A 22,685-nucleotide genomic window follows, 5' to 3' on the forward strand; every position below is an offset into this window, starting at 1 on the left:
TGAGTTGACCCTTCAGTAGAGATCATAATTCAAAGACTTCAGAAGGCTTGGACTTCCTCGCTCTTGTGTTACTATCTCCTTCAGACTACTTTCTCGTCTATGATGAGCCAGATTTCATGACTCTATATCTCTAGAGCTCTCTCAAAACAGCTCTCTTCTTCTTCTATTCAGCGGTTATCTTGACCTTTCTTTCTAGTAAACCGTCTTGATTTCTAATTTTATTCAACTTGACGATGATTCGATTGGTTTCTTTAGCTGTGTTCATTCTGTTTGGAACCCATCCAGTTCACTGCCAAAACGGCTTCGCTCTCTATAACGCTACCAACCTCGACGTGACCCTGGGTACAGGATGCGTCGAGGCTCTCTCCACTCGCATCGGCTGCGACCCCTACGTTCAAAGCTTCGCTGAACGAGGATATCGAGGGCCTTTGCCGAACACGGCTCTCACTGACGCCGTTTGCACGTCTGACTGCTCTGGCTCCTTGAAAGCCTGGTTCAACGATGTCACGACCCGCTGTCAGGGCATGACTCTGGACGATTCCGTCCCGAACCGTGTCGGAGGCTACCTCTGGGCCGGGTTCAATGAGACTTGCGTCAAAGACCCCAAGACCAAGAAATATTGCAACGACATCATCGCCAACTTCACGGCCGTCTCCGAGTACAAGAAGATGCCGCAGGACGAACTCTGTCACACTTGTCACGTCCGCCGCATCGCCCTGATGCAGTCCTCGCAGTACTCCACTTACGACGGCTATTACAAAGAGCTTTTGGAGTACATCTACAGCAAGTGCAACGCCAAGGGACCCACGGATATCCCTCCGCCTTTGACAAAGTCGCAGCCAGAGGAAGCTCCATACTGCGTCACGGGCAAGCGATACATCACCAAGAAGGGTGACACCTGCGAGTCCATTGCCAACGCGACGAGTGTTTCCTCGGCCGCCATCTACATGGGAAATCAACAGCTCATCCCGAACTGCCTCGACATTGACGCTGGCGTCAGCGTCTGCGTGCCTCTTACGTGCCAGACGTACTACGTACGGCCTTCGGACACCTGCGTGTCGATTGAAATGGCCCTGGGCCTCGAATTCGATCAGATACGTACCCATAACCAGTGGCTGTACTTCGACTGCTCTAATCTTCAAGACGTCACTGGCTTCTGGGGCCGCATCATATGCGTCTCGCCGCAAGGCGGTACTTATACGGGTACCGTTCCCGCACCAGCACCTACTGAGGCACCGCTCGGTGATGGATATACTAGGAATATCATTGCGCCTCCTGAGAAAGCGAAAGTGGCATCCGGAACGACGCTGAACTGTGGGAAATGGCACGTGGTGGCGGATGGCGATACATGCAGCAAGATATGCATCCAAGAGGGTATTGAGGCCAGCCTGTTCCGCCTCGTGAACCCCTCTCTGGTGGGCAGTTCCTGTACGGCGTCTCTGCAGCCGTCAACGGCTCTTTGTGTCGGGCCGACGTATTCGTGGAACTCGACGATCTCTGGTACCTCATCACATTCGGTTGCCAGTAGCTCTGTCGTTTCGTCTTCGAAGAAAACATCCAGTTCCAAGGCTGCGGTGGCCATGGTTGCGTCTTCACCTCCGAAGTAGGCTCTAGCTGGCCATTTTGACCTTATTCCTGGAGGCGGAAGCAGCCTGATCTTTGCGCGCTGCCTGTTCAGTCTGCGCGTCGGGACTTGTGCCTTGCACCGCCGGCAGGTTGAAGTGTAGCCAACATAAATGTAATGCAACCGATACATACACGAACATTGCTAGGATGAGCTGGACGATATTTTCATTTGAGTACATGATGACTGCATACGGCTGAGACTTTTTTCGCCAATTAAAAGCGTTCTTGGACTGTGAAAGTGCAAATCTCACCTGGGCGTGGTATGACGGGTTTGTGACGGTGTAGCAATATCAGAAGAGCTCGTCAAGTCACACATCTAACCCGCAGCAGCATGACATAGAGACTGGGGCTTTTGAGAATCTCTGTGCTCAATTCTTGTTTCAACATTCAATCAGTGGTTTCTTCTATATGCGTCCTTCCTCAGCATGTTGATGCCTCATGATTTCCGACCACGCCAAAAGCGCGACAGCTCTGATATGGACGAGCCTTTGATCGCCAAGTCTCCCCTCGCTATTCAAGTGGACGGCAACGCATCATCACAAGAACACGTCAACAGCCGGCCCAACACCATAGCGCACGAGGATGGGCCACTCCGATCTTCGACACAGAAACTCGAGCCACCGAAATGGACTATGCAATCGAACGACGCAGGCAAACATGAGAACGATACTCAAAATGTCTTCGGATCAGCTTCGAAAAACCCATCAATCATGCGACTTTGGTCTGCAGAAGTTATTACACTCGCTGTAGCGGCCATCCTGATGGGCATTATTCTGGCAATTCTTCTCGACGCCGACGATAAACCTCAAGACGACTGGTTCTTCCCTTTGAATATCAATTCTGTCCTAGCAACTCTATCCGTCATGTACAGATCTCTGCTCGTCACCGTCAGTGCAGAAGCGCTGTCGCAATTCAAATGGATATGGTTCTTCTCCAAGCGGTCTCCGCCTCGCTCTCTGCATCACATCAATGTTTTTGACAACGCAAGCCGGGGTATCTGGGGAGCCTTACAACTATTTCCCCTCGTCGTCTTCAGGGACCTTGCTTGCATACCGCCATTACTTGTTGTCCTCTTTTCTTTCGCCATCGGACCTTTCATACAACAAGCCATCACCATATACGATAAAACGTTGGTTCTTCCGTCAGGAAGTCTTGCGTCTATTCCTATAACTCAGACGGTGGGCAAACCCGCCGCAAGCCCTGCGGGAATCAACAGCTCCGACAATAACTACTTCGGACCAGGTATCCGCGGTTTCGTCTACTCTGCACTCGGGTACCCTCAAAACAATCGTGGGAGCATTGAAGTCGAGTGCGATACTGGATACTGCATCTTCTCTCCCAACATCACTCCCCAACCTCTCGAAGTTACGCATGCCTCGATTGGTATTTGTAGCCAATGCGAGGATCGCACTTATCTGGCCAGGGAGGTAGACGAGTCGTACGTCGAATTGCCCAACGGAATGCAATTCAACGTGAAGGACGATCAGAACGTGTTCATTGTCCAAAACGATGACGATCTTTCATGGGCTTTCAACGATACCGAAATGGTATCAAAAGCGTATTTAGGGGCTGCATTTGCTAACGTCACTTTCTTATCGAGAACGAGGGAGATCACCACTGTCTACGACGAAGATCGTGAGCCGATCCGCCTGTCAGACCCTTCTCTTCCGTACTTCGCAGCTGGAGTGTGTTCCCTTTGGCCGTGCCTACAGTACTATCAGGGCAAGGTCAATAACGGAACACTCGTCGAAAAAAAGCTACTTAATGAGCCAATGTACCCGGACGCGATCGACTTTGCAGAAAACGATCAAGAGGTCCTTTCGAAAGTGCCAGTCGGCAAGCTTCCAGTCTCGTGGAACATTACAGCTATCCAATCACCATGCCGCATGGACGATTCAGCCTATGATTATGGCGATCTCCAAGCGAGAGACGTTGGCCAACTGAACCACTTGGCCAAAGATTCCAAAGTTCGTATTGTTTCACCAGCAAACGCGCCTGACTATCCCGTCGAATCCGTCCCTGAGTCTTGCGTATTTCGCATGTCTGGAGCTTTTCGGGCCACCATGGCTTCACTGTTGAGCAAGGATATTTTCAACGGAAAGTGCAGCCGAAAGAAGTCGACGAACGATACTTTGAACAGTTGACTGCAATACGAAATGGTGGCTGGAAATGTTTTGGGAGAACGGCACAACAAGTGCAAACACTTTTGACAAGCGGATCGAGAGATTCGCAGATTGGATCACGAACGAACTCAGGTCTGGTCTCTTCCACCTCGAGGGCGGAGAGGTCCAGAAGTTCCGGGGCCGAGGGCTGGTCACAGTCGCACACACCAAGATCAGATGGCGGTGGCTTCTCTTCCCCCTGCTCATGCTTGCCGCGGAATTCATCACGTTGAGCTGGGCTATTCTCCGAACAAGACGATACAAACGGGAGGAGATGGTCTGGAAAAGCAACCCCTTACCTCTCATCTTCTACACTAATCATTTCGTCACCTCTGACGGGCAGCTTCTGGGGGGGGAAAAGATACCGGAGATCATGAGAAAAGCTGACGGACGCTTGATGACCGCGGAAGAAATGGATAAGTCCGCGAAGGAGATCAAGGTGAAGCTGCTTCGAGGCGGAACGCAAAGGTCATCCATGCTCGAAATCGCTCCATGGATTCCAAACTTAAGACACAGATATTCTGAGATGATGCAAGATAGTGACGATATCAGCCTCAGTTCAAATTGAATGGAGTGGGTGAAGCGTTTGGTTCAAGAGACTTTCTACGCGTGGGAGACTAGGAGTTCACAACAAGGTGCTGTTATGAGCGGTATGGCAGACAACAAACATCTATTTGAATACAGCGAGAGGGTATACAGAAAAAGGTTACAAGAACACACTAGTCCAACTTCATCCTTGAATGATCGCGCAAGCTTCTCATTCCGCAGGGCTTCATCATATAATCGCAATGTGTGTGTCGACAAGTAGATCGTCAACATGACGATGTTCATTTGGAAACGTCGCGTGGTAGCACTCTATGTATTTAAGTTTCAGTGACTCACTATCGTCCTAGCCGGAATGCTGTGACGCTGTCAACGACGACAGCGACGAGAGCCCCCTCGCAGCTTCTACCAAGCTATCTAACAGCCCTCTATAGTCCTCGATCACGGACTGACAACGTACTCGCGGCATCAGAGCCCTAGATTCATTTCGCGTTCAACTCGGGAGAGGCGTGGCTTAGAGTACGCAGTTGAGTCGGTGCACCTACGCGCAGTTTGTCCGCTACTCGAACCTTCAGCCATCTATTCTGCCTCCAGAACAGCTGCGCCAAGACAGCTTCGATCAGAAGAATGACGCCCAGAACGCTGGCGAACCCAATGGTCATATTTTTGGATGATGCTTGGTCGTCGCCGCTACTCGTTTCGCTGGTCGTGTTCGCCGTACACACGGACTCCTGTGGACTAATCGTGAAGGCACGATCCGTACCGCAACAAGTCGTGTTGGACTCTCCGCAGCAATATGTCGCCGTGCCGTCGTTACATGGCGTCAAGAAAGCACCTCCCAGAAGCAGATCCGACTGTTCCATCCATTTTCAGCTAGGACTTCTTTCCGTGGGTCATCGAGCAACTATACCTCGTCTTCCATGCATACCGAAACGCAAGCTTTACTCCGCCAGGTCCGATCCGTGCAAAAGCCGCGTACAGGCTGTTGATCGCTGGTGATACATATCCCACTGGATGAGCAGATATGTCTTTCGTCAGCCGGTCCGTTGAGCGCGCAGCAGCTTGAGAAGACTCCGCGTTGTGTTATGCCGAGGTTGTTACAAGCTGTATACGTTGTGTTGTCGGCAACTGCACCGCTTGGTGAATAGCAGGTTGCTTCTTGCGCCCAGACGACGAGACTGAAAGCTTCTAGCAGCAGCAAGAATAACATAATGTTCGACGAGGGAGAAGTGCCCGGTCACGCTGATGGAAAAGGGGTAAAGAGAAACGAAGTCAGAGGAGCGGGGTCACTGCGAAGAGGATTAAGGGGAACGCGATCATCTTCGTTGGTATTTTCGGGAGCCTTGCCTGAGAATCAGGCTGGTGCAACGTTCTTGCGTACTTAACACACGCCCCTCCCGTTTACCTCAAGCCTACACAGCAGCAGGCTGTGGTCTCGGGATACGAGGAGCTGAATCTTACATGCATATCACAACATCATATTTTCCAGATTTATCACTGTCCGCAGAAATCTATCATACCGTTCGATTGAGGAAGTAGCAGGTGCATTGTGCCAGAACTCGCCTAGAAAAAAGACGTGAGGTGCAACACCCAAGTGTCAGGCACAACAGCACTACCTTGATCTCCCCCCCCCCCCCCCCAAAGCACTTCTTATCGTCTTAGTCTCCGGCCGGGTCGAGACCACCGTCGATGACAGTTCTGCTGTTATTTATCAGCGTCCGGAATAATATGCAGCGGTATAGCGTACGTGCCGCTGCTGGATAAGGGAGAAATTCGGGTCACGACAGCAGTGTTCAAATGTTGAATCATGAGAAAGACAGGTCACATTCCCTCGTTGAACTTCAATTGAAGCCTCAGTTGATTATTAGGCTCGCTCAACCTCGCAACGGCCCACGATGACCATCAAGCCACACCACTGAGCCCGAGCAAGCCAACCCACCCTCGTCAATACACCCCCGGAATAATAACCCACCTCTTGCCAACCTTCTCCTCCCCAAACCTCTCAACATACCACCCCCTCCCCGACCTCGCCCGCGGAAACATGGCCGTGACCTCGTTCACCAAAAACGCCCTCCCGGGCATCCCCCACCCGCTCGCCATCCACCACCCGAACCACTCCACCCACTCGAGGAAGTAGTGCGGGAACAGCACGTACCGGAACAGCATCGTCTCCGGCAACCTATAATGCTTGTCCACGCTGACTTTCCCCTCCGCGCCCTTGGCCTTCTGCTCCCGCACGAGCCTCTCCTGCCGGCGCTGCTCGGCGCGCCGGATCTCGCGGAGCTCCTCGTCGTGGAAGTAGTTCCCGACCAGCCCGACGTAGAACACGCCGATGCCCGCGACGAACTGCGCCAGCCCGCCGCGGCCCAGCTGGGATTCCCAGGCGGTGGTCGTCGTGGGGCCGTAGGCGCCCAGCCAGCCGCCGATGCAGGTCGCGTTGCAGAGCTGGAAGCCGAGGGCGGAGAGGGCGACGGCGGGGTGGATGGGCGACATGGAGGGTTGGAGGATCGGGTAGAGGACGGCGCGGTAGCAGTAGTGGATGACCTGTCGGGCCGTCAATGGGTCAGCAAAACATGCCCCGGTGTTCTTTCACTGGAGGGGGAGGGATGGGACGTACAAAGAGCCCGGCGAGGACTTTGTTCTGCCACGGGAGGTCCTCGATGCCGGCCTGCGCGGGGAGCGTGTTCATGATGTAGAGGAGCGTCAGGAAGCCCGGCGCCTCCATGAGGAACCAGGCGATGCGGCCGGGGATGTTGACGCGGCTGACGACGGAGGTCTTGCCCATGCCGTACCACGAGATGACGTACTGCATCGATCCGACCTGTTCAATCGGGTAAGTATGAAGTCAGCTACCTCCGGCCTACGGTGTGCCTGCTCTTTCCGCGGGTTTGACGAAGGAGACGTACGATGGGGTAAGAAATCTGCCATATCGTCGAGAGGAGCTGCCAGTTCTCTCTCGAGGGCGGGAGGAACCTTTCGAGGAGGGCCATGTTGCGGTCGTTTCGAGGGTCGAATTGAGGAAAGCTTGTGATTCTCTCAGGGTGATGGAGTTGAAAAGCTAGAACGTCAGAAACTGATGCCTCGAAACCAGCGATGTTGGTTGCTGTTCGTAGCGTCGCAATCCCCCGCCGCTCCGTGACCTACCTAGTCAATGACATCAAAATGCGGTGGGAAGCGCGAGCTCCGGTAAACATGGGATGATGCGACAATCCCCTGCGGAGCTCTCTGACCGCCTGCCTAACTTGTCGTCAGTGTGGGGGTCTGGCAGCTAATCGGGAGCTTCCCGCTGCATTCCAGAGCTTCCCCTGCAGCAAATCCTCGTGGCCCCTGTCAGATTCCGTCACCAACATCGAGCAACAGAAGAGCTCTATGCTAGGAAACATCGCTGTCAGTATTGTTATTGGAACTACTGCATTTGTCATCACTCGTGTCGCTGTCGTCGTGTTAAGTTTCGGAAGACAAAAGTAACTTGATTCGTTGTCGCTTCGATTGATGACTATGGAATCCTGACTGAAAATCCCAACGCCGTCCGCTGAGGAGCAAAAGCTGGAGCTATAGGCTACCTATGCCCGCGCCTGCGAAAACACCAATTCAACATAAACGCCGATTCATGAAAGCCGTGGCGCTCTTCCATCACATAACAATGCAATCCCTTTCCCTCCCTCCTGACGAACTTCCCACAACTCCTCCCGGTCCCATTACCCTACCTCGACCGCCGCCCATGACCGGCCGCCCAGGCGTCATCGAAGGACCGGCACCGTTGCCTTGCCGGCCAGAAACCGGGCTGCTGGCATGATGGTGCGGGTGACCGGGGGGTGGTTCATACTTGGCGGCGGCCTGTGCCTGCTCATATGTCGGCGGCGCATCGTCCATTCCTTCGTCGGCCGGGCGGTTGACTCCCTGTCTCCTAACAGGCACCGTCGGCGGTACGAGTGGTCGTATCATTTGCGGCGGTTGGCCCGGTTGACGACCTGAAGTAGGCGGTACGGAAACGTTGCTGTTCGAGTTTCGCCGGCTATCCTGCGATGATGTCGCATTACTTGCGGTTCGGTTGACCCCGGCCCGTACTGCCGCCCTATTCGCGGCACGCCTCGTTGTTGGCCCCTGCTGCACGCGAGCTTGCTGTTCGATGAACTGCTCACTAAGCTGGCTTTCTCGCCGGCGAGCTGCTTGCTCCGCGCGGTGGCGCTGCTCCTCCTCTTCCTGCAACTGCAGAGCAAGAGCAAGATCCCTGTCCTCTTGCTCGTGATTCGGTGACAACGGTATTTCGTCATTGTGCGCAGGTGCGTCGAGATTCCTACGTCGACCACGAATCTGCACAGTGGTCCAGTCTCCTCCGTTGCCTTGGTTTGTGTCGATAGTAGGTCGTCTATGGTTGTGTTGACCCCCATTATCCTGTCCGCGGGAGTTGGCTTGCGTTTGCTGACCGCCAACGATACGAAAATCTCCAGAATAGTACTCAGTGAGCTCACCGTTCACATCAGCGAGAGATTCCCATACAATTTCATCGTGGGAAACGAAGCCCGCATCAGTGACGAGTACCAGCAGCTCCTGCGTCGAGGGGTGTCGATATAGTGTAGAAAAGTGGTCGTTGCGGAATAGGATGGCGACTGATCCAGGTTTCATGGCTTTTGCGATAACATCCAATCCACAAGACGTAAGCTGGGTTGCAGATGATTCCAGAAATGCCTTAATATACTGGATGTCCGAGTATACCTGTTCCTCCTCCTCAGTCAACGAACCGAGTTTCTCCTGAAGCTCCTCGTCGCGGAACAGAAGCCCCTGAACATCTTCGAATGAGGCCGCTTGGCGCTCAAATGCCCCGTAAGCCGGGTCGGACTTTGGTGGAAGCCAGCCGTGAATCAGCGGAATGGCAAAGGCGGCATAGAGAGCCATTTCAGGGGTGTCCTCAAATGTTCCGGGAATCAGATCATCGCGTTCGGTCGGGTGTAGGTGAGTGAGCGAAGTGCGCTTGAATGCCTTGACTATTTCTGGAGTAGGAATGAAGCGAGGGTTGACGTTCATTCCCGTGTGCAGGCCTTTGAGAAAGCCATATAGTTCAGAGACATCGGGCAGGGGAGCATCCTCATTAGTTCTCCCAGATGACATCAACTCGTCCATAACGGCATCTAGCAGGTAGCCGAGGCTGATCTGTTCGCGCGAGCGAAGCACCTGTACAAGCGCGGTGTCCGGTGTTGACGCTGGAGTGGTGAGTGTCAGCGCATTAACAAGCGCCAAGAGCGGGCATGGACCGTTGGCATTCTGAATAAGGATGGGCGAAATTCTCGGATTCTTCTCAGCGTTGTGGTCATACCAGTTGATGTTTTTGATCTGATATGTTTCGGATTTGCTGTCAACCGGTCGAGGCGGTTGCCGGGGCGGTTGATCCTCGTCGTTCCTAGGCGGTAGCGCTGGAGGTGGCTTGTTCTCTGTAGATGGCTCATCTGTATCAATCAATAGTCCAACTGTCTGTCGCCTGTTCTCGACTGGAGCGGCTGGAGCGGCTGGCGTGGACGCAGCCGTTGGAGCGTCAATGAGGTTCCAGTCGTCAATAGGACCGTCCTCAACCACAGCCGGGGGCGCGCCGGCAGCTGGAGCCTTTCCCTTTCCCTTGTTCTGTGAGCCAAAGTCGTCCCAGATGTGTTGTTCTTCGGCGACCTCTCTGGCGACTTCTTTTGGTGGTGGCGGCGGTTTCGCTGGTTGCTTGGGCTGGTTCTCTGGCAGGTCGTCCCAGGCCGGTGATGAAGGTTCTGATGGCAGCGACACGAGAGCCGGAGACGTGGATATTGGTGGCAGTCTCGAGTCTTGAGATACGGACCAAGCATCGTGCTCAGTATCTGAGCTAGGTTGCGTGCGGAGGGGTTGCTGGGTGCTTGAGGCGACGGCCTTCTGCTCTTGCTGGAGGGCATGCTGGTCAAGCGCCGGCTGCCATGGGTTGTTGCTTATTTCGCCTGTACTCATCTGTGATAGAGGTTGCGCCGGGGGCATCGGCGGAGTGCTACTCGTCGGTGGTGAAGTCTGGTCAGAGCCGGGCCGCACCTCTTTCCTCTTGAATGGATTCGTGTCGGATCGTGTCGGCGGACCTTGAGGAGGGCCTGGCCGGAGCGCTAGCGGAACCTCGGGCGTCTCATTTGTTGGATCACCTCCGTTCTGCTGCGGTCGGTAGCCGTTGGCGTCGCTCCAACCGCCGTTAATTTGATCTGCTCCGTTCGTCGTGACGCCGCCGGGCTTGAGCGAGTCCGGGACGTCCTGATGGGCTGAATGCTGGTTCAGTGCCGCAGCACCTTTCTGCTGTGAAGCATCATCCCATACGCCGTCGACGTCCGCCGCGGACTCGGAAGCGCTCCATAGGTCTTTCCTCATATCTTGTAAGCTGGGAGCGGCGTTCGTGTCTAGGGAAGTGTCGTCGGGGACGGGCTTGCGGGTGACCATGTCGACGAGGGTCCCGAGGTCTCGTACTGGGCGGGGTTCTGGAGGAGGCGTTCGTTTCAAGCGAATGGGCGAGTTCGAGGTATTGACGATGTTGGAGCTATCGTGGCAGCTGAGGAAGCTGCAGCAATCGAGGGTGGAGAGATTCGGCAGACAACCGAGCGGCGACAAGGACTGCGGGCGACGACGAGGACGAGGCCGGACGACGAAGAGGACGAAGATGTTGCGAGGTAAGCGAAGCTCTGGAAGGTGTCGTCATTCGGTGGGAACCTCTGAATTATTGCAAGTAGCACGCTGTCACGAGCAATCGGGCGCAAACGGGGATCCCAGGACCGTTGCGAAATATCCGCTGCAAAAATGGTAATACTGGGAACCAGAGATGAAGCAATGTTGCAAAAAGAGGCTGCAAGAGATTGGCACAGTTTGGGGAGGACGAGCAGCGAGTCTGAGGTGAGGTGAGGTGAGGGAAACCGGAACCTGAACCTGGAAAGCCAAGACCAGCTGTGCAGCAGTTTGCCTGTGTCACTGTCACTGCTGATCCAGCTGTTGCCGCCGCTGAACGGGGCGTTCCATTCAACGCTGAATGGACAGTGGCGGTGCGACTTCCCCGCCAGCCAACCTCCGGGTGCCTTTAGCTCTCGACGACGGGAGGAGACTTCAACGGTTGCTAGGTACGTACCGAACACGAACAAATTTCCAGGTATTTCCGTACGAATAATTCACCACCAGGTTCTCTCACCTTCGGGAATGGCACTCTAACACACTTCAGCATCAGTCCAGCGGCTCAGGGCGGGCACTCCCTCTTCTCAGTTCTACTTTTAGTGACTGCCGCGAGACAAAGTGGACCTCTGACCGGGCGGCACAAGCAGGTCCAGTTACGCGGACAGGGAACCGCAGCGGCGGCAACACACCTCAGACCTGTGGCACTCTGTCGAGCGTCGGCGTTGGCTGCTGCGTTCAAGCTCCCATGTCACGACTGCTCGGGGGCGAGTAGCGACCGTCCTCAACGACTGGCCAGTCCCTGAGGTGGGAAGATCCCTGACGACCTGGTCCTGAGTCGGGCGCCAGGCAACAGGATACGGGGCCCATTCAACGTTGCAGGAATAATGTGAGACCTGCTTCTGCGAGGTCTGGTAAAGCAAAGACGCTGATTGTTAAGGCAAAGCGGACTGGGTCGTCATGCTGGTGGTGATGGTTCGTAGGAGAAACTGCCAGATTGTGGGACGGTTATCGGCAAGCTTCGCAATGACTCTGATTGAGGTTCGGGTCGCATTGGGAGGGTGACGACGGCTTACTACGCCAAATGGCTGCCCACCAGCACGCTTTCAGAGTAACATGCAGGTACGGATATGTAAGATAGGGAACGGTCGGATGGGATGGGCGAGCCAGCCGCTGGAAGCTTGCGCGTCAAGTCGCCAGATACGTGTGTCCACTGGCCGTTCGTCGTCTTCGGGTCCCGAAGTTTCGTCGATGGCGACCTTGCAGCTGCGATTGCGGGAGATGAGTGGACGTGTTGCTTGCGCCGCTGACACAGCAGCGCCAGAACGAGACTGGTTCAGAAAACATCCAAACAATCCGGCCTCGTGGAACTCTGTTTCGTTGTAATTGGAAGAAGTAGAAGGCGAGAGAAGAAAGCAGGGAATGGAACCTGGAACAAACCGATGACTGTGAGATGTGGCTGAGCAGCGACCATGAACATCGACGCCACAGAGTACGTGCCGACCCCTCGGCGTGACCCACTCAGATTCTGCCGCGCAGCCATTCACCGTCCAGGGACGTCCCCCGCGCCATGACGCAACGCTCCGGCGGTGCTCCGTGCCCGTGACTCTTCGCAACAGGGACCGTCCCCGCCCCCGCCAAGTCGTCCGCCGCTCCAACACCGACACCACGATTGCTGCATAACGCCAGAGAATTCGCATACACCGCTCAGCCCTTTCTCTGTATCTGCGATACTCTGTACTGAGGCTCGAGCCTCCCGTCCGTTTCACGACGGGGACCACGCCGGCTTGAGCCACGAGGCCCAGCCCCGTCTGGAACCCACCATGCGAGCCTCCTCCATCTTCCCAACCGTACAGCACCCAGCATGAATCTGAGTGGGTTGGGTCGGGCTGGCCTCTACTAACAAGAAGAGCCACATCTCTTGAATCTAGGAAAGATTTTCTTTCTCGCATTTGCAGAAACCTTGCTCAGATCGATGTCACTTGCTTTTCCTCGATTCGGGTTCTCGAACATGCCCCATACTGCCTGTTCGCGGGTCCGCATGGGACGGTTTGACGCTAGAAATGCGACCGCTTACTTATGCCTTCCCACGACACTTCTGCACAAACTTTCACTTCTAAATCTCCAGACCAACCTTCCCACAAGTGTCCTGTTTTCTTGGCACTCAACTCAGCTCGTAACTCAGAAGACGCGACGAGAGCCTATGGGCCTCGTATATCCCCCAAAAGGTTGTGAGTAATGCGTGACCATGAGACCGCAGGGAGTAGGCGGCCAACTGAGGCCTCCGCCGGCCTGGTGTGTCGACGAACAGCCATCTCAATTTGTGTTTCACCGTGTACGGCATGGCGACATATGGCCCGGCTGTCATGCCAACCAGCGCGCGGAGGAACCTTCAGGAGCCTTTTCTCCAATCTTCCAATCCGGGGTTCGAACTCTATCATGAACTCTTCTCGGCACAAGTGTCTCCGGGCTTCCGGTGGCTGAAGGTCACGGGACACCAGCTTTTGCGAATGGCCATCAGGCCTGATCATTCCAAAGCACCTCGGTTGGTTGATCCAGGCAACTACTTGACTACCTCTGTAACTTCAATTGCTACGTTGAGATCAGTGTGAAATACTAGCTTATGACTGAGAGGGTTGATCCCGTGCTTAATGCCCACTCATGGCAATCTTTCAACCCATTTGCTGTCAATTCGTTCATCCCCTAAATACTCTACACATTCAGCATATATTCACTTATTACTGGCACGCTGCGAGAAACTTAACAAGGACAACAGGACTGATAGAGCAGCATTCGTTGGTAATGTGGGAATGCAAGCCTTGCTGCGACCAAAGGACAGAGCTTGGCAATGTTGGTCTAGGGAAGATGTCTCCTTTGGGTTGTGACAAACTGAGCCAGGACTTCAGAATAGCCTCGAGAAGATGGCAAGAAATAACGAAATTCACGTTAGCCTTTAACGTGAGTATAAGTTGGCTGAATTTAATACTAAATCTTGTACAGTAGCGTCTCCTTATTAACTGGTACAAAACCATTGCTGTGACGGGTTGGTGAGATTTCTCAATGAGTTGGCTTATATTGGCCCCTAGGTTGCCTACATACTTAATCTTCGCAGCGTTCTAGTTTAATGTCCGTTTAAAAATGCCCTGTTCTCGTTCTGTCTAATCTCATTTTCTTATCGCTCACTATATTCACTATTTCCAAACCTCGCCTCTAGCTCGATTTATTCCAAGGTACTTAGTTACAAAGTTCTCTCATTTCATTCGCTCGTGCTCTCACCCTGCTTGGGCTACTCTATTTTGCTGTATGAGTAATGATTTATCTAGAGTAAAACCTCACCGTCTCTACACTTGGAAAGGGCAGTTCGGGAAGATCGCCACAAGCATAAATCCCCATGGGAGCTCATCTAGAATGAAATCACGCTTTTGAAGCAGAGCTCTCGCTGCCTCAAAATCACCCGAGTCAGTGGATGAGGATACCCACCCCCAGTCACGCTTCATCTCGCAGGTATCGTATCCTGTCTTCTTCCACTCATCTGTGCTCATCAATCTCTTGAGGGACTCATTCCAATCCTCCAACAGCTTTGCATCCCCCTTAAGGTCACCAAACGAAATCTGGAACCTGGTCATATTTGCTCCTGCTATTGACCAGTTAGCTAGCTGCCCAGTGCATAAGCCATAGTGAATTCAGTAATAATTACTCTGTACCTCGCCGTAGGCGTTACAATAGAATCTCTTGGAGTAGTTGGTTTGATACGTGAGCTATGCTTGCTGTGCTCGTCGAAGGGAAAAATGTAAAAGCTTTGGCTCGTCAAATGTGTTTCTCCTTGAAGTTCTTGTCTGAATTGAATCCGAAGCTTACTAGATCTTACCATCCAAAGTACGGAGACTCGTCTTTTTATATCTCTCGAATGCTATTTCTCTGCATCGGACTCTGAAGCATGTTCATTCCATACTCTTTCAGTTCAGTTCCCGTTTGATTTCTTAGTTTGTTTCTCACTCGAGATTCGACATGGGTAGGAACCGACTGGACTTCTTCCTGCTTGAAAGACGTTTCTTTATTCTACACTGTGCTGGGTGTTCTCGGGGCCGAGGTCCTTGTAGCGAGGCAAACCCTCGTGGGACCAAAGAACAAAAGGTAGGTAAACCACAAGGTGACCAAGATCAGTACTCTACCCAACAAGGTGAATAGCCTCAGTTTTATACTCAACGTGTGTTCTCCGGATCTCAGCCATTTCATCTTTTCAGTTGTCCTCGTGTCTCCACTGCAAGTCGCGTTGTTCGTCCTCCTTCCCGTGGGTCCATAAGTTACCGCATTTCCTCCCTTCCATTGCAGCTCCATTCCCACCCTCGGTTCCCATTCCGTTATGAACATTAATGATTGCGCGTACTCCCTACATCGCTCTGATGCCTAAGTCAACTGTGTCCCCCCTCTTAACTGCTACCTCTGCTGACGCTCCGGTGGGAGTGGGTGAAGAAGTTGAACCGCCGCTCTACTCACCACTTAAGCGTAACTGCAGCGCCGGCCTTGTCTTTCACCCGATGGCGTTGCTGTTCAACACCGCATTCCTCTATGTTGTTCACTTGAGCGTGGCAGCTGTGTCCATCCACCATCCTGAAAAAAATATATAGAAAGCTGCCCATAGCTGAAAGATGTTGTTCGCTCGTCACTCGGAAAAGTTTGGGCCTTTTGGGCGCATTCCCGCTCCGCTCTACTACCCGCTTCTTTCGTTTTGGCTCAACACTCACATCCTATGCTCGTGGTGGTTGCTTCACTCCCAACGTCACTCCGTTCCTTCCCTTCTGGTCCCCGACTCAAGTCGTCCCTCATGTCCTGTCTGTATGCCCCATTCCTCGGCCGTCATACTCCTCCGTCGTATGGGTCCCTTCGGTCCCCGTGTCACTCCACTTTATCCCGTGAGGCCCTCGGCGCTGCCTCCGTATTCCCTCCGGTCATGTTCCTCCTCGTCTCAGTCGGGCAACATTCCGACCAGTGTAATTCAGGGTTGGGGAGCGGGACTCGTGTACTTGGTTGCTTCTACTGTCACACCAATGACACAGTCCATTCTCTATTCGTGACGATTCGTCTCAACACACAAGACTCACACACACGACATTCCTTGAATGTTTGGTCGATTTGCATGTTTACCAGCGAATGAGTTGGATCCAATGGGAAGAGTTTCAATAAAAAGCTGCGTGAGAGTCCCACTACTAGATTCCGTACGACTACCCGATTCCAAGATCACGATTGGTGCACTACACCTGGTACAGCGTCTCGGTCTCTTAAGATCATTCTCATATGTCATCCCGTGAGTGCGGCTCCATGAAGATGACTTGCGATTAGCCGCATATCTTTCAAGTGCTAGTCCCTCGAACATAACCCATGCTGTGAGTGCCTATCAAAGAGAAAAGGGTGTGGCCAGGTCTTGGATATCCCATGGCTTCAATCCAAGTATTCATATCTGAATCAACACCGATGAGACCCGGACGACGGCACTAAGAACCCAATATCAAGATAACAGTTTTCCAGCTCGCCAAGGGGATTGTTGACTCTGAGGGATGTAAAATCCGGCCGTGGGTCTTTGGACGAGGCAGAGTGTCACCGAAAGCATCAACATTCAGGCTGGGGAATAAAAGATCAGAATCTAGACTTGCTGGGATAACAACCATTAAATACTGAGATCTGGTAGGCCCAATCGTTGGATGAACGTCCATGTGTGGACTCTGACATCTGTGATGCAGACTACTTAATGTACGTGTCTGCTCAGCTCAACATTGAATGGTGCCGGACAATGGAATTGAGACTTTGATAGTGTGCTTGACAGGATGAACCTTTCCATGAAGCATTTCTGGAAAATTCCCAGTAAGAGATGTCCCAAGAAACCAAACTAGACCGTATAGTCCCTTCGATTCACAATCCATCATATATCCAAAGCAAATACACAAGCCCAGCCGGACGATGACGAAAGACATTACATATTTCTACCGCGTGACTTAGCAAACGTCTCCATATGCGATGAGCGGTCAAGGCCAAGCAAACGCTCTACCGGAGAACCATACACATCGTGTCCAAGACCAAGATGAGGCATATCCAAAACATCTGCATATTCTTTTCTGGAGCGGTCTCGATCGTGAGCCGTGGTATCACTTATAAGTAGTCACACGTCGTGGCTTCAACACCGTCGGACTGCCACACGACACCTATGCACTCATCTGCCCTGTCAATGATGATGAGAGTTACTCTACGATTTCTGTTGCATGTATGTATACGCAGGACAAAGGCATGAGGAGGTTGAACGAGGATCAGGCATGAAGAAGAAACAGAGTTGTCATGTAGAATTAGTAGGGACTAATCGGTTCAGCTCAGAGGTTGACACTCGAATTCGATGTCTATAAGGGTTGACCGTGTCTGCATGTCTAACTCGAACCTCGACTGACTACATCAGCAGCCATCCAGTATCTACAGATGACACCTGCTGGTAGCCCCAATACTTACCATAGTGCACACTTATGTGAAGAAATGCCGAAAAGAGTGGGAGACATGATCATATTCCTCACCTGATATTACCCCAGCCTCTCTCTCGTTCTCTCTCTATCATGACCCGAGACTCGTGTGGGAGGGGGAGTGGAAAAGATATATAGAAGCAATACTTCCTTCATCACGATGGCCCCCCATCTTGAATCCAACAAAATAAATGCTATGAGTCCCAGAAAAAAACGCCGTCCGTCAATCGAAACCGGATTCAAGCCTCAGCCGTCACGTCACGCTCAACTCAACTCAACCCCGACCGACGCCGTACTTATCAAGCCTCTTACACGACGGCATCTCGTACTCGTCCGCCTTGCGCATCTTGTCCGGGTCCTGGAAGAACCAGCCGCTCGCCTGGTCGTACATCCTCCGCTTCGCCATCATCTCGTTCTCGCACTCGTACCGCAGCGTCCGCACCAGGCTGATCTCCGCCGTCCGGTCCAGCTTCTCCAGCTTGCCCTTGGTGTACGCCTCGACGTCGGCCGGGTTGACGAAGTACTTGGCGCCGAGGTTCGGCGTCGTCCGCTGCAGCGTGTACGCGCCCTTGGGCGCGTCGTACACCATGCTGGGCGTGCTCGGCGACGAGCCCCCGCCGCTGAAGAGGCTCGAGATGAGCGGGAACACGAAGAGGAGCAGGATCGGGAGCAGGCCCATCAGCGTCGACAGCCCGCCCCCCTGGCCCTCCTGGTCCGTCGCCTCGCGCGGTCTCCGCCGCGGCCGCGCGCCGCCGAACTGGTGCACCCTGAAGCCCGGCCCGCCGCCGAAGTTAAAGACGAACTGCGGCCCCGTGTCGAAACCTGTGAGAGCATGATTAGCGTTTGCTTTTCCAATAAGCGCATTCCGCCAGCCAGTCCGTCGTGTGGGACGACGCGCTCCAGTACGGAGAGCTCCTGGCCGTCTTGCTCATGGAGCTTCGGGAAGATTTCTTACCTCCACCGAACGGTCCCCCGCCGAAACCCCCGCCAAAGAACCGCTGGAACATCTCCTCGGGCGTCATCTCCTCCATGCCGCCCCCGAACCCACCACCGCCGCCGCCTCCGCCGCCCTGCCTCCTCTGCTGGAACCCGCTGAACGGGTTCTGCGCCTGCGCCTGGCCGAACCTGGAGTCGGGGTCGGTGCCGAAGCGGTCGAACTTCTCCCTCTTCTCCTTGTCGCCGAGCACGCTGAAGGCGCGGCTGACCATCTTGAAGGCCTCGTCGGCGTGCTCGTGGCCGTTCTTGTCCGGGTGGGTGAGCAGGGACTGCTTGCGGTAGGCCTTCTTGATCTCGCCGTCGGAGCACGTCGTCTTGACGTCCTCGAGGCCGAGGATGTCGTAGAAGGCCGTCGGCGAGCACTTGCGGATGCGCAGGACGGCCGCCTTCTGCTCGACGGTGTAGCTGCGGCCCTGGTTCCCCTGGTTGTGTTCGCGGTTGCGGGCGCCGCCGCCGCCCGCATCGGCCCCCGAGGCTGTTGCGCTCGGCATGGTGGCCGTTTACGGGGAGATGTTTTGTTTGGTGTTGTGGGTTGCTGGGTCGATGGACGAAGGAGTTTACCGATGGCGGATGTATCGCGAAAGTAAGAAATCGACGCCGTGGGAAAAAAGTTCGCGGGGTAGCGATTCGTGGGTAACGTCGTCGAGGGAACTCCTGGCGATGTGCAGGTCGTCCGGTGATGCGATGTTGATTGGCGGTTTTCGCCTATCTGGCAAGATGGGCGTTGACCAGGCTGGGAACTCCGGAACGATATCCCCGCATCAGCTGCAGCGCTCTGTCAAGCTGAGCTGAGATAAAACCGACCCGACGAAGGGAAAAAGTCTTCGAAAGACTCAGTCGAGTGACAGAAGCGTAAGGTGCGAGTTCGAGGAAATCGCGGCCGTTGTCTCGCAGGATGGGTTGTGGAAAAAAAGTCAGGGTCGCAAGTCCCTTCCAGAAAGAGGAACAAGACAGTCTGCAGCAAGCAGCAAACGGCAACGGCCAGCCAGCCAGCCCACTCGACGTCGAAATTGAGAGACGACCCCGGAACCGCGGACCAGCTGATTGGCTGCGGCTGAGCTGAGTCATCAGACGCAAGGACCAGCTCTTATCGATAAGTCACGTCACTTTTTTGGATGACCCCAAGAAACAAAGAGGAGCTTTGGGGAAGTGGTTCTCAAGTCTTGAAGTCATTGACGATAATATCTCCAAGTAGCACATTCGGTGGTAATTTCTCTCCGCAGAGCACGACAATGGCGTCCGGCGACCGCATACCAGACGCCGAAGAGGCGAAAAATTCCCTCCTGGCCAACGTCCACGAATACGGCAGTAAGTCCCTCTCACCCCTCCATCGTCACGATTCCATTGCATCCCAAATGGCAGCCAACGAGGACTAACAAAACCACCACCAAACAGCAAACCCCCTCCCGCCCGCGATCCACGCGATCCTCATTGCCGCCTTGCACGGCCGGCCCCTCAAGATCCTCCCATTCTCCTTCGCGCCCGCCCTCCTCTTCAGCAGCTACGTCAACCTCGCCGGCTTCCCCACCGACAGCGCGGGCTTCACGTGCGCCGTCTCGGGCCTGTACGCCCTCCTCGCCCTGCGCCGCCGCCAGCCGTTCCGGAGCAAGTTCACGGCCCGCGGCGCCGTGCGCGGGGTGGCCATCGGCATGGGCTTCGCCAACTCGGCCGCCGGGGCGTGGGTGTACGCCAGCGGGGACCGCAAGAAGGATGATGCGGAGAGGAAGTCGAGGAATCGCTGGGGAGGGGAGTCATGAAGCGGTTTTGATCGGATTGTGAACAACAGACTGGGGAAGGTAGGAAGGGAGGAGGGTTGATCGGACCTCTCACTTGAGGCTCGTCTCCGTTCTGTTTGGCTTGGCCTTGGCTCGGCTCGAGCAGACGAGACCACCATCGCCAAGCCTAAGCTGGAGTCAAATGGTGTCATTCCGCGGCAGAGGAGCGTTTGTACGATTATAGGAGATACCTGTCAGATATTGAAAGGGGTTGAGTCATGAGACGAAACGTCGACACGCGAGAGGGCGTCTGGGGAGGGATCGACACGGCATTGCTCCGACAAGCTCAGAGCTAAGGCCTGAAGACGGAAATAGCATGGAGTAAGAGCCTCCAGGAGGCACTTGTAATACAACCATCGTAATCATGTAAAACAATAGAAAGAACACCAATCACTCAGGAGTCAAGGTCATTCCCAGAGGAGAGTCTTTTCCTCTTACTATTCAGCTTCCGACCCTAATTGTTGCTGTTGCACAATGCAGCAGAAAGGAAAATCTGTACAGACTGAATGCTAATTCTGGAGAACCTCCCCCTTGAGTCTCAAGTGCAACGCCAAAAGGAGACATCTCAGCTCTTGATGAGTCCCCGTATTCTGTCTATCCACAAACAAAGGAAAAAGATGCAGTTGCCATCCTCCCATGCCCGGGCAGTCGGAACTGAACCTCGGGGCAGATACTAATGTACCAAACTTTTTGTTTCCTGATATTCCTTTTTTGTTTTCCGTACGCTCAGGCTCTCAGTCAATTGACTCTGTCTGGGCAGTGTAGTGGACTGCCTCTTTACTTTCTTCCTCTCGCCTATTCTTTCTTTCTGTCGAATATCCTTCGTCTTTGTAGTGTAAGAAAGGGGTATCGCTGTGAGATGACTGGCTGAGGTGCAGACTCCACCTGGGCCAGACATCGGCAAACATCCGCTCAATGCCAAGAATCATGCAAGGACCCGTAAGTTGTGACAGTCAGCAACTGTCACCTCACGTCTTTGACGCGCCTGGCCGTATTGGACATTCTATGTCCAGACAGCAGCCAGACGAAGACGACAAAGACGCTGAATAGGGTCACTCGGACGAAATGACGGACGCGAAACCTCATGTTCGCCTCGTGGACGAACAGATTCGACAGGTCCGATAGGTCGAAGTCAGTGATGTACTTGACATCATTGTCCCTGACCTTCGGCTCGGCGTATGCCCGGTACTCGTCCACGATGTTGTTGAGCTCCCAGCCGGTCACCTTGCGGACCACGCCAACCACACATCCAGTACGGTGCTGTAAGATAGTTAGCAATGTTTTTGAGGCCGAAGTGAGAGGGATGTATTACCTTGCCGTGATTGCAGTGGATGAGGAGTGGGTGGTTCTCGCGGTTGAGCACTAGTCTCAGAATCGCCTTCATTGTCCGGATGGGGATGGCCTCCTTCTTTGTGCCCTTCATGTTGAACACATGGTGCCGAATGCCATTGTTGGACATGAAATTTGTGTACGGCTCATCAACATCATCCTTCTGAACCAAGGTGCTGGAAAATAGTCAGTAGGGTTCTCGGACCAGATGAGCGACCGGATGACTTACACAATCGACTTCAGCCCGAGATTGCGAATGAAGCCAAAATCGTCGGGCTTGGGGTAGCTGCTGCGGTATACTCCAGGCACGACGACTCCGAAGTTGATGGGCCGACCGTCGATGGGCAGGACTCGCTCAATGCCGGGAGACTTGGGGGATGCCGGAGGCGCCTGGATCTGCTCGGCAACCTTGATGAGTCCGTCGTCGCGCCGCACCACGCCCTTCTCGGCGGTCGCGACCTTCAACAATTCTTCCTCCACTGACAGCATAACTTGCTTCTGCACGTAGACGTCCATCGTAGTATCGACGGGTGTGACGGATTCGCGCGATCCTTTCCTCGAGGGCCCCTTTGCTTGGTACTTCTCTGCAAGCTCCAGTGGGATGAGGTCGTCTTGCTTGGAATTCCTTCGCGCGGGTCGGTAGGCGGGATCTTCTTCTGGGTGACAGCCGGCGTCCTCAAGAAACATTCTCGTGCTCCTTTTCGAGACCATTTCACCAGCCATGGGTAATTGGTGGTCGGTTGTAGGATGGGGGTGTCGGTGGAAGTGGTAGTCTAGAGACTTGCTCGCGTGACTTGTACTGGCGATCGGGATATATACGGCAGGGTAGAGTTTGATTGAGCGTTCGGGGGTTGAGGAAAGGGTAAGTGGTCGTGTGAGCGGTTGGTTTCGTGGGTTTGGTAGAGTCGCAAATGTGAGTAGGCGTGTAATTGGTTATGTCGGCGAATTCTTCCCGAGGAAAGACAGACAAGAGGCGTGTTGAATGAAGAGCCTCTTTCGTATGTCCCGAGTCCTTACAGAGGACAGGCACAGACCTGACGGACGGCAAGTTGGAGATTAAGGTCCATCTTGTCGAGAGAGAGGGCGGGTATGAGAGAGTCTGGAGG

General features: G+C 53.9%; 4 protein-coding genes across 4 annotated transcripts; 3 read left to right on the top strand and 1 right to left on the bottom strand.

Moving 5' to 3' along the window:
• Nucleotides 1–233: 233 nt before the first annotated feature.
• On the top strand, nt 234–1,607 carry CkaCkLH20_11382 (uncharacterized protein; the record flags this gene model as incomplete). Its single annotated transcript, XM_038894096.1, has 1 exon — nt 234–1,607. The coding sequence occupies one exon, from the start codon at nt 234–236 to the stop codon at nt 1,605–1,607; it is 1,374 nt and encodes a 457-aa protein (XP_038740674.1).
• Nucleotides 1,608–2,102: 495 nt separating this feature from the next.
• Nucleotides 2,103–3,770, top strand: CkaCkLH20_11383 (uncharacterized protein; the record flags this gene model as incomplete). Its single annotated transcript, XM_038894097.1, has 1 exon — nt 2,103–3,770. One exon carries the CDS (start codon nt 2,103–2,105, stop codon nt 3,768–3,770), a length of 1,668 nt encoding a protein of 555 aa, XP_038740675.1.
• A 15,937-nt stretch (nt 3,771–19,707) lies between these two features.
• On the top strand, nt 19,708–20,232 carry CkaCkLH20_11384 (uncharacterized protein; the record flags this gene model as incomplete). Its single annotated transcript, XM_038894098.1, has 2 exons — nt 19,708–19,783; nt 19,871–20,232. 2 exons carry the CDS (start codon nt 19,708–19,710, stop codon nt 20,230–20,232), a joined length of 438 nt encoding a protein of 145 aa, XP_038740676.1.
• A 981-nt stretch (nt 20,233–21,213) lies between these two features.
• On the bottom strand, nt 21,214–22,302 carry CkaCkLH20_11385 (tyrosine phosphatase; the record flags this gene model as incomplete). The annotated part of the gene is made up of 3 exons (XM_038894099.1): nt 21,214–21,510; nt 21,563–21,755; nt 21,809–22,302. 3 exons carry the CDS (start codon nt 22,300–22,302, stop codon nt 21,214–21,216), a joined length of 984 nt encoding a protein of 327 aa, XP_038740677.1.
• Between the last annotated feature and the right edge of the window lie 383 nt (nt 22,303–22,685).

This window comes from Colletotrichum karsti (assembly GCF_011947395.1).
Source record: "Colletotrichum karsti strain CkLH20 chromosome Unknown Scaffold47, whole genome shotgun sequence".
Taxonomy (NCBI): domain Eukaryota; kingdom Fungi; phylum Ascomycota; class Sordariomycetes; order Glomerellales; family Glomerellaceae; genus Colletotrichum; species Colletotrichum karsti.